The sequence below is a fragment of the Mastigoproctus giganteus genome, chromosome 10, assembly GCF_048544385.1.
Source record: "Mastigoproctus giganteus isolate SK-2022 chromosome 10, ASM4854438v1, whole genome shotgun sequence".
NCBI classification, from domain to species: domain Eukaryota; kingdom Metazoa; phylum Arthropoda; class Arachnida; order Uropygi; family Thelyphonidae; genus Mastigoproctus; species Mastigoproctus giganteus.
The window spans coordinates 52658675-52677558 of NC_143584.1; the positions used below are offsets into that span (position 1 = coordinate 52658675).

The 18884-nt window shown below is 37.5% G+C and overlaps 1 protein-coding gene across 2 annotated transcripts in view; it reads left to right on the forward strand.

Moving 5' to 3' along the window:
• The window catches only part of LOC150079033 (twitchin-like), a 2795346-nt gene that overhangs the window by 1575882 nt on the left and 1200580 nt on the right, over nt 1-18884 (forward strand). For both annotated transcript variants that reach the window (XM_090382361.1, XM_090382360.1), the window contains one exon: nt 8133-8414. In XM_090382361.1, the coding sequence (XP_090238487.1) occupies nt 8133-8414 (282 nt within the window). The remainder of the gene's footprint in view (nt 1-8132; nt 8415-18884) is intronic.

Here is an 18884-nt window from a genome sequence, read left to right on the forward strand (position 1 = left end):
CAGGTTGATGGCATATATACTATAATTTTAAAGGAGGCAGCATTAAGGCTAATTATAAGAGCATCACTGCACTTAGGAGAGATTCCATTGATTGAAAAAGTGCCAATGTATCTCCAATACATGAAGGCGGTTCTAAGAGTGTAGTGGGAAATTACCAACTGGTCAGTCTAAGTAGTAGGGAAAATCATGGAGGCAATGATCAAAGGTGGAATTCAGGATCATTTAGATAGATATGGAATTCTGAAGGATACACAGCATGGTTTTTTAAAGGGAAAATCATGTTTAACAAATCTGATTACATATTTTGAGAGGGTCACTCATGGGCTGAATTTAGGGGAATAATTTTGACATTGTTTATTTCGATTTTGGCAGAGTATTTGACTCAGTCCCACATACAGGGAGAAGGTTATGCATTTCCCTTCCCCTGTATGGTTACATACAGGGGAAGGGAAATGCATAGTTTGTCAATTTCCTCCTCTTTTATCATTTTTTAATTACTTAGTTTTTTTGTTTTTTTTATTATTATTATTTTAATCTTTTTTTTTTTTTCTTTTTTTTTTTTTTTTTTTTTTTTTTGGCTGCTGCAGCATATGGCCATAACTGCTACCAATACTAATTTATTGCACATTAGCTGCAATAAATTTAACCATGGCATCTTAAGCTAGAATTATATAGAACCTAGAATATACACTAAGTTCGCTTTACAATAGCAACACCTACGCCATACTTATGGAAGCCACCTTTTTTTCCATAACATAGCCCATATGCACCTTTACTTGAATTCTACAGAGCGTTGCAGGATATCCTGTGGTAGAGCAACCCATGCACTGCACATTGTGTGGAGTAATGCATGCACATTGTCAGGTAGATGGTCATAGCATTGAATATCTTTTTTAAGAACATGTGCATGTATACTTGCATGTACACCATTGCTAGAAGTATAGTGAATAAATTTGATGAATTTAAAGTGCTGATCAAGACATCAAAGGCAGTTATTGTTGGGATATCAGAGACATAGTGTCACACAGATAAGCGGTGCAGAATTGGAATTTGTTGGGTACAATGTGAACAGACAGGGTAGAAAGGAAGGAGTTATACTGTTAGTTAAAAAACATAAAATCGAAGGAAGTGCATCCAGTTAACATGGGTGGACAGTACAATGTTGAGTCAGTTTGGTGTGACATAAACACTGAAAGGGAAAATGAGAGTTATTTGTTATTTGTTATTTAGTTTTTAGGAGCATTAGCAACTTAAGGCCATATTGCTCCGGGATATGCGGTGGTCATTCCCTGACCTTTCCGCATCCTCCGTATTTGGTGGTGACGGGCTCGAACCCCGGTCTAATCAAGAAGCATGTGCTACGCACTGCTGCTCCTTCCCACCTGGCTACGGAGGCGCCGAAAATGAGAGTAGGAGTGTGTTATAGGCCTAATGACTCTGACGAGTACAAAGAACAATTGTGCAGAGAAGCAGAGCGTGCCAGTTTAAGAATGTCTTGTAATGGGGGATTTTATCTTTCCGACATTGGTTCGAACTTGTGGGTTGGTCAATTGCAAGCTAGCAATACTTAATATCTGTATTTCTGAGACTAAAGCAGATTCCATCATTGAATATTTAGAGGCACTGAAAAATCATTTAAAGGTAATAGACCTTTTTTAGGTGAACAGCTGATAGCTGTCATAATGCAGAAGCATACCAGTGTTTGTTGTTTTCCAATTAGATATTAAATCGGATTTTATTCGGGTCCTGAGTAAGTGTGAAATTTAGAAAATTTAATGACTTAGTATCCATATTTTCCCTTTCAAATATAAAATTAAGTCTGGAATGAATATTTTTAAATTAATGTAAAATGTCTTGGATAATGCTACTATCACTAATAATGAGAACATCGTCTAAATACCTCCCATGGTATGTGATATGAGGCAGAAAAAGCGTCAAATATATATGCATAATCGTTTAGAGATAGATCTCCGATATTATACCATTTAGACTTAATTCTATTGGCAAACAAAAATTTGTTTGTATACTTTGTCTTGAAATGTGATTATAGTTGGCTCTAACTCAAAGTTTAAGTGAAAAATTTCTTTAATAGGAAGCTTTGTATAATTAATCAGTATAGTGTTACTATTTCAGGCATTTACATTCGTATATAATGAAGTAACATCCAGTGAGAATAAATTTTCATTATCACCGAATTCAAAAGTACATCACCAAGAGTGTCAAGACTAATACTCAAGATTTCTAAGAGATACAAGCTAAAGATTATAATGATTTATGCACCAACATCGAGCCATGATGATGAAGAGGTTGAAGAAATGTATACAGAAATGGAGAGTCTTCTAGATGAGCAGAAAACCCACTACACTATTATTATGGGAGACTTCAATGCTAAGGTTGGAAAAAGACAAAACAGTGCAGAAAGGGGAACAATAGGAAATTTTGGAATTGGTGAAAGAAATGAAAGAGGTGAAAGACTTGTGGAATTTGCAGAATCTCAAGGATTGTCAGTAATGAACACTTTCTTCAAGAAAAGGGTGAACAGAAAGTGGACATGGAAGAGTCCAAATGGATTAACTACTAATGAAATCGACTTCATCCTCACTAACAGAAGATATATTGTGAATGATGTTACTGTCCTGAATAAGGTAAATGTTGGAAGTGATCACAGAATGGTAAGATGTACACTTGATATAGATGTAGGAAAGGAAAGGAAAAAACTGACCCGAGTAAATAATACAAAGGTCTTTGAGATAACAGAAGAGGAGAAAAAGCAGTATGTACTGGAACTTAAGAACAAGTATGAGCTTCTGCAGACTGCTGAGGACCAAAATATCGACAAGGAATATTACAACTTTTTGAAAGTGATAAAGCCCAAGAAACCTATAGGGAAAAAGAAATCCAAAGAAGAAAAAATTAGTCAAGAAACACTTGTCATGATGAACCGAAGACGACAAATGAAAAGCAAGAAAAACACTGACAGGGAGAAAATTGAGTATACTGAGTTATGCAAAGCCATTAGAAAGAGACTCAGAGAGGACATAAGAAGATTTAACACAAGAAAAGTAGAACAAGCATTAAGGGAAAACAAAGGAATTAAATCAGCAGCCATGAGCAGTAATACAGAAAGACAAATGATACTGAAACTGAAGAATAGCGATGGTGTACTTATAAACAGCAGAGAAGGCATAATTCAAATAGCAGAAGACTACTATAGAGAATTATACAAGGAGCAGGGGAATGATGCCAGCAGTGGGGAAGATGGATTGCAAAGTAGCAACACATACGACATACCCAATATTCTTCCTGATGAGGTAGAACATGCATTGAAGAAAATGAAGAATCAGAAAGCCCCGGGGGAAGATGAAGTTACTGTAGAGTGTTAAAATTGGGAGGAAGAGACATAACACAAAAACTGGCAAGGCTCTTCACAAAGTGCATTAGAAAAGGTGTGACACCTAAGCAGTGGAATAATGCAATCATAGTTTTGCTGCATAAGAAAGGAGATAAATCAGAAATTGGAAATTATAGACCAATGAGAGTACCGAAAGAGCAAGCTGGCTTTAGGACAGGATTCTCAACTATGGATCACCTTCATGTAATATCACAGCTAATGGAGAAAGCAAATGAATATAAAACACCATTATGCCTGGCATTTGTGGATTATGAAAAGGCATTTGACTCCATACAGCATAAGGCAATGTTTCGGGCACTGGAAAGACAAGGCATTGATACCCCATATATTATGATTTTGAAGAAAATATATGAGAGTGCTACCTCCTTTATTAGACTAGACAAAGACAGTAGGAAATTTAAAATTGAGAAAGGAGTTCGACAAGGAGACACAATATCTCCGAAGCTGTTTACTGCTGCCCTTGAGGAAGCTTTCAGAAGATTAGACTGGTCGCAGAAAGGAGTCAATGTGAACGGAGAGTACCTAAACCATTTATGATTTGCAGATGACATTGTGGTCATTAGCCACGATCCCAACGAATTAGAGGAAAATCTTAATCAGTTATGCACAGCTAGTAAGGATTTTGGACTAAAGATGAATATGGCTAAAACAAAAGTAATGATGAACAAGTATGCCACAGAAAGGGAAATAAAGATTGAAGGAGCAGTAATTGAAAAGGTGGAGTCATATACTTATCTGGGACAAGTCATTAGCTGTAATAATGATAAATGGCTGGAAGTCAAGAGAAGAATAAATTTTGGATGGATAGCATTCAGGAAATATAGTCACATACTGAAGAGCAATATCCCAGTTTGTCTGAAACGTAAAATAATGAACCAATGTATACTCCCCACCATGACTTATGGAAGTGAAACTTGGGCACTCACCAAAAGAATGGAAGAGAAGCTGAGAACTACACAGCGAAGAATGGAACGAATCATATTGTGAATCAGACTGTTAGATAAGAAGAGAAACACATGGATTAGGCAACAAACTCAAGTAAAGGACATTCTTATCAAAACTAAAGAACTAAAATGGTCCTGGGCAGGACACATAGCTCGAAGACATGAGGACAGATGGACTAAGAAAATAACAGAATAGTATCCAAGAGGAGCTAGAAGAAAACCTGGAAGACAAAGGCGGAGATGGATAGATGAAATTCATGAGTTTGTGGGTAGTAAATGGATGGCCAGTGCTCAAAACAGAAGGAACTGGAAAGTTGCTGGGGAGGCCTTCATCCTGCAGTGGATTGAAAATGGCTGATGATGATGATGATGATGATGATCACCGAGGGGACATTCTTTAATTAAATAATATATCGTAGTTTTTTTATCCCAAATTGTATTGCCTGTCTAAAGGGTTTTATAATACTATATAGATATGTGGCTAAGGAGAAAAATGCCGAATTTCTGTAAGAAACAATTAGCCGAATAGGAAAACCGGTCTTGTGCAATTTTACCTAACCAGTGCCCCCATTAATTTCCCTGGAACTTCTGTTCCAGGAAAATTAATGGAGGCACTGGTTAAAGAAGCATTGCAGGATCATCTAGACAAGACTTCAGTTATAGCTCGGACACAGCATGGGTTTGTTAAGGGGAAGTCTTGTTTGACCAATTTGATCGGATACTATGATGTGGTCACAGAGGAATTGGATACAAAGAATATTTTTGATATCATATATTTGGATCTTAGAAAGGCTTTTGATACTGTTGCACATGGAAGACTGCTGCACAAATTGGAGCAGTGTGGCATTGGAGGCAAATTGCTGCTATGGATAAAGGGATGGTTGAATGGGAGAAGACAGAGAGTGGTAATCAATGGACGCTGCTCTTTGTGGACTAATGCTCTTAGTGGAGTCCCCCAGGGTTCAGTGTTGGGTCCATTGTTTTCTGTATTCATCAGTGATATTGATGAATATCACTGATGAATCCAAGTTTCCAGACGATGTGAAGGTTGGCAAGGTTGTTAATGACACTAATGACAGTATGCTGCTGCAACAGGATCGTGAAAAGTTGAGCATATGGGCTGAGAGGTAGCAACTGAATTTTAACATTGGCAAATGTAAAGTTCTGCATATGGGAAGCAGTAACCCCAGAGTAACGTATCAGCTGTGTAGTATTACACCGACAGTGGTAGAGAGTGAAAAGGACCTGGGGGTAATTGTGCAGTCAGATTTGAAGTTTTCTGAGCAGACAGTCTACAAGAGTAGCTTATGGTGTCTTGTCAATGATATACAGCAATTTTTCTAGCAGAGATAAGGAGGTGATTATCTTCTTGTATAAGGCAATGGTCAGGCCACACCTTGAGTACTGTATACAGGTCTGGAGGCCTCATTTTAAGAAGGATGTAAAGCTGTTGGAATTAGTATAGAGAAGGACAACAAGATTAGTGAATGGAAGAAAGGCTCAAGTTTTGCAAAAAATTAGTGTCTGGAGACTAGGCACCTGCAAGGTGATCTGATTGATAAAGCCTTGAATGGTTTGGGCATGCTCAGTGCTGATGGGATTCTTCCTCTTGCTCAGAATAATCGCCTGAGAGGGCATAAATCCAAATTGAGGAAAGACGGTTGTAGGATAGATGTGTGGAAGTTTGCCTTTAGCCAGAGGGTGATTGATTGCTGGAACAGACTTCCATCTGTCGTTGTAGAAGTTGATAGCTTAAATAGATTCAAGGCAGATTCTTGACAAACATTTGGAGTGAGTGGATGGGTGAAATAAGGGGTTTTTTTTTTTTTTTCGCTGATGCTATATAAGCTTGTTTTCTTGCATCATGTGCCCTTGCTAATGCTAACACTAACTATCACCCCATCATTTTACCTTGTAGTGTTAAAGAAATTTTTCACTTAAAGTGAAAAATTGGCTTCAGCTAAAATTAATTATTTTAGTTGAAGCCAAGCATATCACCTTTCAAGACAAAGTATACAAACAAATTTTTGGTTTACCAATGGGATTAAGTCTAAGCGGTTTAATATCGGAGGCATCTCTCTCTCTCTCTCTCTCTCGACGATTGAGCTTATACATTTGACACCTTTTCTACCCCTTATCACATACTATGGGAGGTATTTAGACGATGATGTCATTATTACTGATAGTAGCACTATCCAAGACATTTTACATTCGTTTAATGATACTCATTCCAGCCTGAATTTTACATTGGAAATGGAAAATATGAATTCTAAGTCATTAAATTTTCTAAATTTCTGTATTACTCGGGACTCGAATAAAATCCAATTTAACATCTATCGTAAACTAACAAACACCGGTATGCTTCTGCATTTCAACAGCTATCATCTGTTCATCTGAAAAAGGTCTATTATCTCTAATCACTTTTTCAAGCCTATAAATATTCAACAACAGAATCTGCTTTAGTCTCATAAATACAGATATTAACCAGCAGATTCTTAAACAGGAGTTACCCCCTTGTGACTGTAAACCGAATTAGGGTACAAGCTAAAGATAGGATATAAAAAATTACACCAATCAACAATAGTATCATCAAATAATATTTTATGTCTGTCCCATACGTTGAAGAGTGGCACAAACAGCTTAACACATTCTTTAAAGGCGCCTCCGTAGCCAGGTGGGAAGGAGCAGCAGTGCGTAGTACACGCTTCTTGATTAGACCGGGGTTCGAGCCCGTCACCACCAAATACGGAGGATGCGGAAAGGTCAGGGAATGACCACCGCATATCCCCGGAGCAATATGGCCTTAGCTGCTAATGCTCCTAAAAACCAAATAACAAACAAACAACAAACATTCTTTAAAGATACCAAATTTAAGATTGTGGCAGACCAATATGGAAATTACACGCTATACTGAACAATCACTGAGTTCTTTCCTCTTTCGCAACACAAATAAATCTCCTGGACAACATTTCTTGCAGTGATTGCGACTCATCTTATCAAGGATCCACGTGGCTTCTTCTGAATTTTTAGGTTAAACAGCATGGGTCCTCAGTTCGTGCTTCTCATTCACAAGCGTCAGAATTAGCCTTTCATGCCGTTAATGAAAAACATAATTTTTGTTCAATGAGGCCAAAATACTTAGTGTCCAATATAATTATACTAAACTGTTAATTTCAGAAACCGTTGAAATTAAATTACATGAGAATTCTATTAATGTTTGCCGGCCATATCTAATCTACAATTTGCGGTCTTTTACATGCATACGTAAAGACTAATAAACTCTATTTAAGATGCATGCTCACACAAATGTGGTAATTTTCATTCCTGTGATCACGACATATGGTCGAAAAGCGTTGTTAGCTTCAGGAAGGAAAATTGTTTTTCATATTTACATTAAAATTTTTGTAATTAATTTTTTAATTATTTCTTAATTGTGTTCAATTTATTTGTTAATTGTTTTCAATTTATTTTAATTATTTTGCCTTAATGTTTTATCCATTTTAATTTCTGGAGAGTGTCACCCGGAAGTATTATATGTATCATATTGAGGTAAACTTCTCTTATTCTTTTACAAATATTGAAATCAACATAGAATGTATTGAGCATCATACTCTGGTTTATACTAATAAATGGTACATAGGTTAAAGCATTATTGACTTTATATTGCATTTTTCAGTTTGAGTTAACTCCAAAAAAACAAATTACATATCCATCATTTCTTAAAGTTTTGTAGTAAGTTGTTTTAGCCATATTTTATAACTTTAATATCCTTTTAGTGCCACCAAAGATTGACCGTAATGCCATGTTCAATATTCGTGTCAAAGTTGGAAAGAGTTTTGAACTAGATATTCCAGTTAGTGGCGAACCACCTCCATCAAAAAAATGGACAATAAGTAACAAAATGGTAGAAGGTTTACCTCGTTGGAATGTAACTAATGAAGATTATAGGACAAAGTTAAGTGTACGGAATGCTGAAAGAGGTGATAGTGGATCATTAGTACTTGTAGCCACAAATATGCATGGAAATGATACTGCTTCTGTTACAGTTACAGTACTAGGTATGTTTTTATTTTTGCAGAACTTTTAAAATGATTTTATATACCACTGTTTGCTTTCTATAACTTATAATAATTACTATTCCTGAGCTGCTTCTGTATTTATAGGTATTCCTATAACTTAAATGATATAATTATAAGTAGTCCTATTCTATAAATGCATTCTTAGAAATTATGACTTAACTTAAATGTAAACATATATTTCCATTGAAATCATTCATTTAAACCTAGGACCCAGAGTCATGGAATGCAGTTCTTGTTATTAACGATGTCATGTATTAATAATGTCATTGTACAAGGCCGCCGTAGCCGAGTGGTCAGGCACGCGGGTGCATAAGTACACATGCCTTGAGTGACCCAGGTTCAAGCCCATAACTATTGAATATGGTGCTGTTCTTGTATTCTCTCTACCATGTGAACTCCACTGACCATGTGGTCTTCCCAGAAGTATAAACAAAATTTATTTATTTATTCTTATTAATGTGTGTGTGTGTGTGTGTGTTATTGTTGTTATTGTTATTTGGTTTTTAGGAGCATTAGCAACTAAGGCCATATTGCTCCAGGAATATGCGGTGGTCATTCCCTTGACCTGTCCGCATCCTCCGTATTTGGTGGTGACGGGCTCGAACCCCGGTCTAATCAAGAAGCGTGTGCTACGCACTGCTGCTCCTTCCCACCTGGCTACGGAGGCGCGCGCGTGTGTGTGTGTGTGTGTGTGTGTGTGTGTGTGTGTGTGTGTGTGTGTGTGTGTGTGTGTGTGTGTTAAAAATAAAATATTTTATTAACAAGCATTATATTTCATAAAATTTTCCTTTTCAACCCCTATTTTCATCCATATACCACATCATCAGCTTATTTTTCCTATCTGTGCCCAGTGATGAAAGACTACAATGGCATGAGTGGCAAAACTCACAAAATTAAAGGAAGTGGATTTCCTCTCTAACTTTATGTTCAATTGGATGAGAGCCCATCAGTGAGATTTTGCTATAGGTGACTGTAATTCTAATTACCTCTAAAAAGACATTGATCTTCTTAAAAGGCAAAGACAGGAGCCAGTTAGTGGTAAACCACCTCCATCTGAAAAACAGACAGTGGGTAACAGAATGGGGAGAACAGTTGGTTGCAACATTATAAAACAAAATTAAGTGACTTTTTGCGGATTTGACCATGTGATGATGAAACACTTTCAATATGTGAGTCAGGACTTGGTAACCAAACATTAGTGAGTATCTGATTGACATCTCTAATGCTCTGAGAGGGCATTGTAAAATGATTGAAACAAATTTTTCACCATTATAAATTATTCCAGAAATAGGGACCTTAAATACAAATTACAGAGACATTGAAACTAGATTGTAAGCAGTTTAATTTGTGTATTCCTGCCATAATTTGTTCAAGCCTTCTTTAAATTTATTCAAAGTATCTGGAACACCATGTGAAGGTTTATTCCATCAATCTCTTTGGCTGAATGCATATATTTTGGTACATAATGTTCTTGTTCATACTCCAGCATGACCACCACGTCAGTGGAGTTTACAATAAATCAATCAATACAAATTGTTAATCGTATTTAGCAGTCACGGGCTTGAACCCCGGTCCATTTAAAGAGCGTGTACTACTGTACTCAGAATCCTGACCACTCTGCTACATCTATTCTACACAGTCCTTTTACAATTTAAATTTATGTTCTCTTTAATCACATCAGAAGAGAGTAATGATGACATCAACATTTAACTCTTTCAATGCCTTATATACTTCAGTTAGATCACCACGCAGAGGTACCTGGTTTCCAGAGATTTCAGTTTACAGAACCCCAGTCTTTGTTCATAGGAATATTCTTTATGCTCCAAGATAATTGAATTGTTTTTTGCTCTTCTCTGCACCCTTTCCGATGTATATTATATATATATTCAAAATCATTTATTGCATCCAATAAAGTAAGGACAATACCCCAGTACAACCAAGTTAGAGGGGGTTGAAACTGAAGATAACAGTACTACAGAAGTTAAAAGTTTGATATGATGTGAACTTAAACCACATTTTTCTGTACATCTTGTCATGAATATAGACACCACAGTCAAGATCAAAGCATGTGGTTTTTTTAACAGAGTTGTTGATGAATGAAGAATCAAATCTGTTTATTCCAAAAAGTTTAGACTGAAGAGATAGAGTAGCTCTGGTAGTCTTGGGTGGAATTTGCCACTGAAGACAGTCCGAGACAAGAAAGTCACTTTGGCCTGTGATTAGGGTTACATTGAATTACTTCATATTGTCAGCAAAGAGTAACAGGCACTATTTTAATTTGTTGGTACAATAGATGTAAAGATAACACAAATAGGAACACCCAAGCTTGCATATCAGATGAGAAAATATTCAGCTAAAGGGCGAGTTTTAAGATGAAAGACCAGATTAGTGATGCACAGTGGAAATGAAGTAGGATATAGGTGACAAAATATTTACATATATTGTTTGCATTACGAATGAGAGTGAGGTCACACTTCATAACCCAAAATGCTGTTAGAATAGTAGACTTTGTGCAGTGGACTGAGAACAGAAGTTTGGAATCCAGATGACTCCTAAAAATTTAATCTGGTTTACAGGGGGAATTAATTTAGATTAGATGCTAACTGTAGGGAAAAAGAGATTGCCAAAGGAGTAAATGGTAGATACGTAGTCTTCAAGGGGTTAACATGTAATCTAAAAAGTTCAGTATAATCCAAGACGCCATCAGTTGTTGATCTATACATGATGAATTGAAAGGCTGACATTGCCAAAAGCATCTGAAAGGAAAAGCATTTGGCCAAGAAAAATGATGCTCATAGGGCTCCTCTCTGGGGCATGCCTCAGCTAATATTCTGAATACAGCTTGTGGATTTGTTAGAGAAGATAAGAGTACAATGGTAAAGTAACTTTGAACCACTTTCAGCAGGGATCCTGAGATGCAGTAATAGTTATGGAACAGAGGAAATCAGAGTAACTGAGTGTCAAAGGTAGCAGTGATATCTAGGAAGAAGCAGGACAAGTTCTCCTTTTCTGCCATGTATAAATTGTAAATTAGTTGAAGAAGCCACATTTCATTTGAATGTACTGAAATTCTGTAATGAATTGACACTAGTCTAGAAGCAAAAATTTGCCTAGATAAAGAGTAGTTTCAAGAAAATTTTGTCTAAAGGCTTTAGTAATGGGTAGAAAAAATAGAGATAAGCCTGAAGTTATTTAGTTCCTGTGGTTTTGAATGCTTAGGGACAGGAGTAACTCTGTGGCATTTCCAGTCTGGAAGTACTTGAGTTTGAGTGAGAATTTGTTGTAAAGCTTTGTTAAAATATTTAGGAAAAACACTACCAATTTTGAAGAACAACTTGGGGATACCACCTATTTCAAAGAAGTTTGGAAGAGAGTTGTTAGCCACTTTAAGTCAGAGAATGAAATTGATAGTTTAGGCAGATTGTTACAATATGGAGAGTAATTGAACATGGGCATTACAACAGTGGCATCGTATTCTTGCACTGCAAATGTGGATGTGAAAAGACCAAATCTGGTGACATAATCTTCCCAGACCTTTATCTGGAACTGTTGACGGATGAATATGGATGTCTGTGATCCTCCTTCCTTTTGGGGATTGAACATTGATAAATTCAGTTACAGCTTTATTAAACAAGAATGGTGAACTGAGAAATCAGCATATCCAGTGAGAGGGCTGCCTTTTAAACTTTCAAAATGATTTCTTCTTCTTACAAAAAAGGAATGATAAGTTGAATATCTGCTTTGTTTTGTAAGGAGAACTGACACCACCTAGGCATTTTCTGTGTGAAAAAAAAAAAAAAAAACAGTGAGCCAACCAAAACTTGGCATCAGGGAGAGGAATGTGAAGGTAGACTGACGAAGAAAATAAGGTGAACTGGAACTTGGAAAAAAATTTGGTTCAGAAAAAGTGGTAATAAAACTGTCATGTCCAGAAACTTAGGAGGAGGTCTTGGGGTTGTAAGACGGCAAGATACTATGAATGTAGCTTGTTAGCGGAAGGTTATCTGGGTAAAAGCAGTCTAGTAGATTTTCGATGAATACATCAATTTGGGTATTTGAAAAGATTCTGTCTAACCTGGCAGCACTCCTAGTAGGTGGAAAAGTGGCTGAAATAGTTGAAAATTACGCTAGACAAGTGAGTAGTGATGTTGGAAAGTGAATCGCAATAGATAAAGTCACCAACTCAACACAAATTATGATATCAGATGGTTTAGCAGTGGAGATTAACCTGGAGCTGAGATCATCAAAATGACCAATTGATGGGGAGAGGACAATATGGCACAGAAACAAGGACAGGTGACTTGAATATGGATGTGGATGGCTACAGTTTCATGTTGAAAAGCCTGATACTGATGGTAATGATGATACTGATGGTTGGAGATGATAGGGTAATCTATGGAGATGAACACTACCACCCTGTTGATTTTCACAAAATGCAGCATGAAAAGTAGAGTTAAAATTGGCAGTGAAAGTGCTTAATTAAACTTTCAGGTAAGTGCATTAAAATTGTAGTCATCAATGAAAGTAATCCAAAAGAGTGTGAATCTTGATCTGGAAACTCCTCTTATTTTGGAAAAATAAGCTTGCCTCACAGATTTGTACACAGTTGTTGAGGACAAGCTCAGTAGTGGCTGTTGAGGAAAATGGGACTGTAAAAAAATTTGCAAGATGGATCAGTCACTAATACAAACAAGGATTAAACCTAAGGGCAGATGGATGATATCAAAGAGTCCATCACAATGGTTTTTTTTTTTATCTGCCCAGTAGCATTGTCTTCTTGCATCAGCTTTTTTGTTTCGTTGTGAACGGATCAGCCACAACTTAGCCAGTACCTGATTATTATTATTATCATTAGCTATATGGTGCAAAGAAGCCTGAGGCTAATGCTGCACCCACTAGCCAAAAAAAATTTCTGAATTACCCAGAGAGAGAGAGAGAGAACAAGAGTCAGAAGTAGAAGGGAATCACCAAGAAAGAGAAGAATGATGCTATCCAGCTCAGGACCCTGGGTGTGCCAAGCCCATACTCACCAGATGTGAGCAACTGGGTAGATAAATATCATGTTGAAGCAAGTAAGCTCTCTAAAGCATGACAAACATAAGTTTATCATAACTAAAGTGGCAACACATTGTCTTATTAAACTTCAGAGATTGCAGATATGGAGCAGTATATGTAGAGGATGGATAGATTGCACTGTCTAGCTTCAGTAGATTGGCATGAACAGCAAATTTACAAAACTGTGGCTGGATACTTATGCTTACATAAAACAAGCATATTTACAGCATCTAGTGCAGGATTAGGCTAGCATTAGCATTAGCAAAGACACATGATTCAAGAAAGCAAGCTTATATAGCATCAGCCAAATAAAAAAAAAAAAAAAAAAATCCTTATTTCACCCATCCACTCGCTCCAAATGTTTGTCAAGTTCTACCTTGAATCTGTTTAAGCTATCAATTTCTACAACGACAGATGGAAGTTTGTTCCAGCAATCAACCACCCACTGGCTAAAGGCAAACTTCCACACATCTATCCTACAACCGTCTTTCCTAAATTTGAATTTATGTCCTCTCAGGTGATTATTCTGAGCAAGGGGAAGAATCCCATCAGCATTGAGCATGCTCAAACCATTCAAGGCTTTATACACCTCAATCAGATTACCTCGCAGGTGCCTAGTCTCCAGACACTGTAATTTGCAAAACTTAAGCCTTTCTTCATAAGAGCAACCCTTTGTTCCATTCACTAATCTTGTTGCCCTTCTCTGTACTCATTCCAACAGCTCTACATCCTTCTTAAAATGAGGCCTCCAGACCTGTATACAGTACTCAAGGTGTGGTCTGACCATTGCCTTATACAACGGAATAATCACCTCCTTATTCCTGCTAGAAAAATTCCTGTATATCATTGACAAGACACCATGAGCTACTCTTGCAGACCGTCTGCACTGCACAGAAAACTTCATATCTGCCTGCACAATTACCCCCAGATCCTTTTCATTCTCAACCACTGTCAGTGTGGTACCACAGAGTTGATACTTTACTCTGGAATTACTGCTTCCCATATGTAGTACTTTACATTTGTCAATATTAAACTTCATTTTCCACATCTCAGCCAATCTGCTTAACTTTTCTAGATCCTGTTGCAGCAGTGTACTGTCATTAGTGTCATTAACAACCCTGCCAACCTTCATATCATCTGCAAACTTGGACATTAAGCCTGATATACCATCATTAATATCATTTATAAATACAGAAAACAACAATAGACCCAACACTGAATCCTGAGGGACTCCACTAATAACATTAGTCCACGAAGAGCAGTGTCCATTGATTACCACTCTCTGTCTTCTCCCACTCAACCATACCTTTACCCATAGCAGCAATTTGACTCCAATGCCACACTGCTCCAGTTTGTGCAGCAGTCTTCCATGTGCAACAGAATCAAAGGCTTTTCTAAGATCCAAATATATGATATCAAAGTTATTCTTTGCATCCAGTTCCTTTGTGACTACATCATAGTATCCAATCAAATTAGTCAGATAAGACTTTCCCTTAACAAACCCATGCTCTGTCCGAGCTATAACTGAAGTCGTCTAGATGATCCTGCAATGCTTCTTTAACCAGTCCCTCCATTAATTTCCCTGGAACAGAAGTTAAACTAACAGGTCTGTAATTACCTGTGTCTCCCTTTGATCCTCCTTTGTGGATTGGGGTCACATTTGCACATCTCCAGTCCATGGGTACCACCCCTGAGTCCAGGGAAGCTCTCATAATTATGGCTAAGGGTTTGCTTACTTCCTTTGCTGCCTCCTTTAATATAACTGGATAGATCCCATCCACCCCAGGTGCCTTTCTTGTGTTTATCTTCAACAATTTCTCCTCCACTTTACTCTCAGTTATTACAAGATTATCTAGCTTACTGCCAGAGTTGAATACACCTCTGGCATTCCCCTTCCTGAATAACTCTTCATGTGTGAATGTCGATGTAAAATATTCATTTTGTTTGTTAGCTACCTGAGCAAGAGCATCAACAGTTGAACCATCAATATCAAGTGGACCAATCAGATTCATCCCCTTCTTTCTAGGGTTTACATAAGTAAAGAATTCTTTGCTGTTTTTCTTTGCATCCTTTGCCAAATATTTCTCGTAACCTGCTTTCACCTGCCTAACCTCCTTTGTAACTTGGTTACAGACCAGCTTATATCTATCATAGGCTTTTGTGTCATGTGTTAATTTTTATGTATACCATGCATTTTTCTTCTCTGTCACATGTCTAATTAGTTCATCTGACATCTATTTAGGCCTAAATCTATAACAATATTTCTTTGTTGGTATGAAAAGCCTAGTAGCTTTCAAGATTAATTCTTTGAACGCTTCGCATTTTGAATTTGCTGTTGGTAATATCATCAGTTGGTTCCACCGTATAATGCGATATAATGGATGACAAAACTAGTAATTGAAGAGATATTTGCACATTCAAGTGTAAAAAAAATAATAATAAAAAAAAAAAACCATAGCAGCAACCAATTAAACTCAGTTGAAGGTGCAATACATACTGGAATATAACAACACTTTGTCTCCAACCACTTAACCATCCCTTCATCCATAATGGTATCTTGCCCCCAAATGCCACACTGCTCCAGTTTATACAACAATCATACATGTGGTATGGTATGGTATCAGAATTTCTCTCTGACAACCAAAAAATATTTTTTACTTTTTTCTTATTATAATATTTGCATATCAAAATGAAAGATTGCTAATTTATTGAAGCTAATTACCAGCTTTGCAGGCTGAGAATCACTCATTGGAGTAATGAAATTAACTTCAACGAGGTTAATTTCAGCATACATTATGGACAGACTGTATATTTATCAATATGACTCCTATGAAACAAGTAGTTTTGCCAATCACAGACAAATTAATTGTCATGGATTTTACTAGCTGTAAATAATGGTGTGTTTTCTAAGAACTGATATCACTAAATAGTTGATATTTCTAAGAGTACACCGCAGTAGCATAGGAACGCCTTGGCATTGGGGCAGGTGCCAAAGGTGCTGGTAACAGAAGGGTGCCACTGACAGGCCACATCAGTACCGTGCCAAGCGATTTCGACACCCGTGGCTGGCTGATGAAATGGCTAGATGATGTTGCATCAGGATGAGAGCAGTGGACGTGAAAATTAATTTTCACCAAATGGATTGTTTTCAGAGGGCAAATCAAGCATGCATGCATCCTTAAATCTGAGTACATACTGCATAGATCTATTTGCTGTCCAGAATGTAACTTTGACGGGACCAATCAGGCGATCGCTTCATCAGTCTTAAACCAATTCCTCTGTTTACATTTAGACCTGTTTACATATACACCGAGTTGGCTTTGCATTGTCAATACCCATCTAATACCCCATGAAGCTACCTTTTGACCATAATATAGCCCAAACATGTCTTGGCATGGATTCCCCAAGGTGTTGCAGGGGGTCCTATGATAGTGCTACCCATGCATTCCACATTATGTGAGGTGCCTCTGTAGCCAGGTGAGCAGGAGTAGCAGTGCATAGTAGCAGTGCATAGCGCAGTGGTTTGAGCCCGTGACCACCAAAAAAAAAATAATAATAACCCCCGGGGCTCACATCTGGTGAGTATGGCACACCCAGGGTCCTGAGCTGGATAGCTGGATATCATCTTTCTTCGTGATTCCCTTCTACTTCTGACTCTCTCGCAGGGTAATTTGGGAATTTTTTTTTTTTTCCCTGGTGCAGCATAAGCCTCAGACGTCCTTACACCATATGGCTAATAATAATAAAAAAAAATAATAAAAATACGGAGGATGCGTAAAGGTCAGGGAATGACCACCGCATATCCCCGAAGCAATATGGCCTTAGTTGCTAATGCTCCTAAAAACCAAATAAAACAACGAAAACAATAGCACATTATGCCCAGACATTGTCAGGTAGATGTTCATATCATTGAATCTCCTTTTCCAGTAAGTCCAAAACACATGCTTAATTGGATTAATAGTAATAATAATAATATTCCCATATAGTGCTTTGAATTTATGACCCCTATTTCTGGAATTCTTCGTAACAGTGAGAATTCCACCTCCATTCATTTTACTAATCCTCTCAGAGCCTTATAAACCTCAATCAGGTGACCTCTGAGGTGTCTGGTTGCTGAGCTCTGTAGCCCACATAATTGGAATCTTTCCTCATACAGTTGTCCTATTGCCAGTCTCACGATTCAAGTTGGCCATCTGTGGACCCTTTCAAGAAGCTCAATGTCTTTTTTCAGGCCACCAGTCTCAATCGGGTGAGTTTAGCAGCCATGAGAAAATGGAAAATTCATTGTTATGTTCCTGAAAACAATTAGCAATCTGTTGGGCCACAAGGTCCAGCAACTTGCTAACTATTTTCAGGAACATGACAATGAATAGACTCCATAGTTTTCTGGATACACCGTCATTGTGAAGGGATAGACTTCATCAGTGACAATAAATAGGTAGGCATTCCCATTAAGGCATTGATTAATGGTAAGCATGCCACAAAAACAGTCCACAAACAATAAAACCACCACCACCTCCAGCCTGCCAAACACCAAACTGCTTCCATGTGCCATGTTACTTACTCCAAATGCCCATCTGTTGCCTGGTCTGATGAATCTCATTTCCAACTTTATCATGCTGAGCATATATTCCACATGTCCAGCATTGGTGATGAAGTGTCCACAAAAGGCACAGTTTTTTTGTGTCTCGCAGTGAGCATAGGTATCCGTGACAGCCATCAACCACTATAACTTATACGAGCTAATGTCTGGTGCATAGTCCATGTGGATATTGGTCTTGCTATTCTTGTGTTGTACTAGGTGGTTAGATTGGCCACTGTGCTGCATCACTGCTCTGTTACAAGATGAGACACACAACACTTACCATTGAGGTAAAGTTATTTACATGAGCTTTGGCTGGTTGTTTCACTGCTGTTCAGCCAGCCTAGGCTTTGAACTTTTTTAGCAAAAATAGTTAAAAGTATTTCATTAATTTCCGACTCAAGTTCATCTTTTAAAATCTCATTGGAGTCAGGCAATTTCTTATTTTGGAAAGAATTTGCGGAACACTGTTCTATTCCATGTTGGTCTTCCATGGCTGAATTATGTTCATCATTTTTCTGAAGGAGAAAGACGTTTTATTCAGCAAAGTATAATTTTAACTATAGTATCTTTACTGAGTCTGGGAGAGAGCAAAGAGTGGGGATAAGGAATAAAGAAGAGAGCAAAGAGTGCAGTTAAGGAATTATTCGTATATATAAATGCAAAGAAGAGAAGGACAAATCAGATCGGACGCATATGTAATTGAGTGGGATAGTATGAGATACCCCAACTGATGTTGCAGATGAACTCGACAGTTACTTTGCATCTATATTTACAGAAGAAAAACCCTTCATATCAATGAGAAATTATGG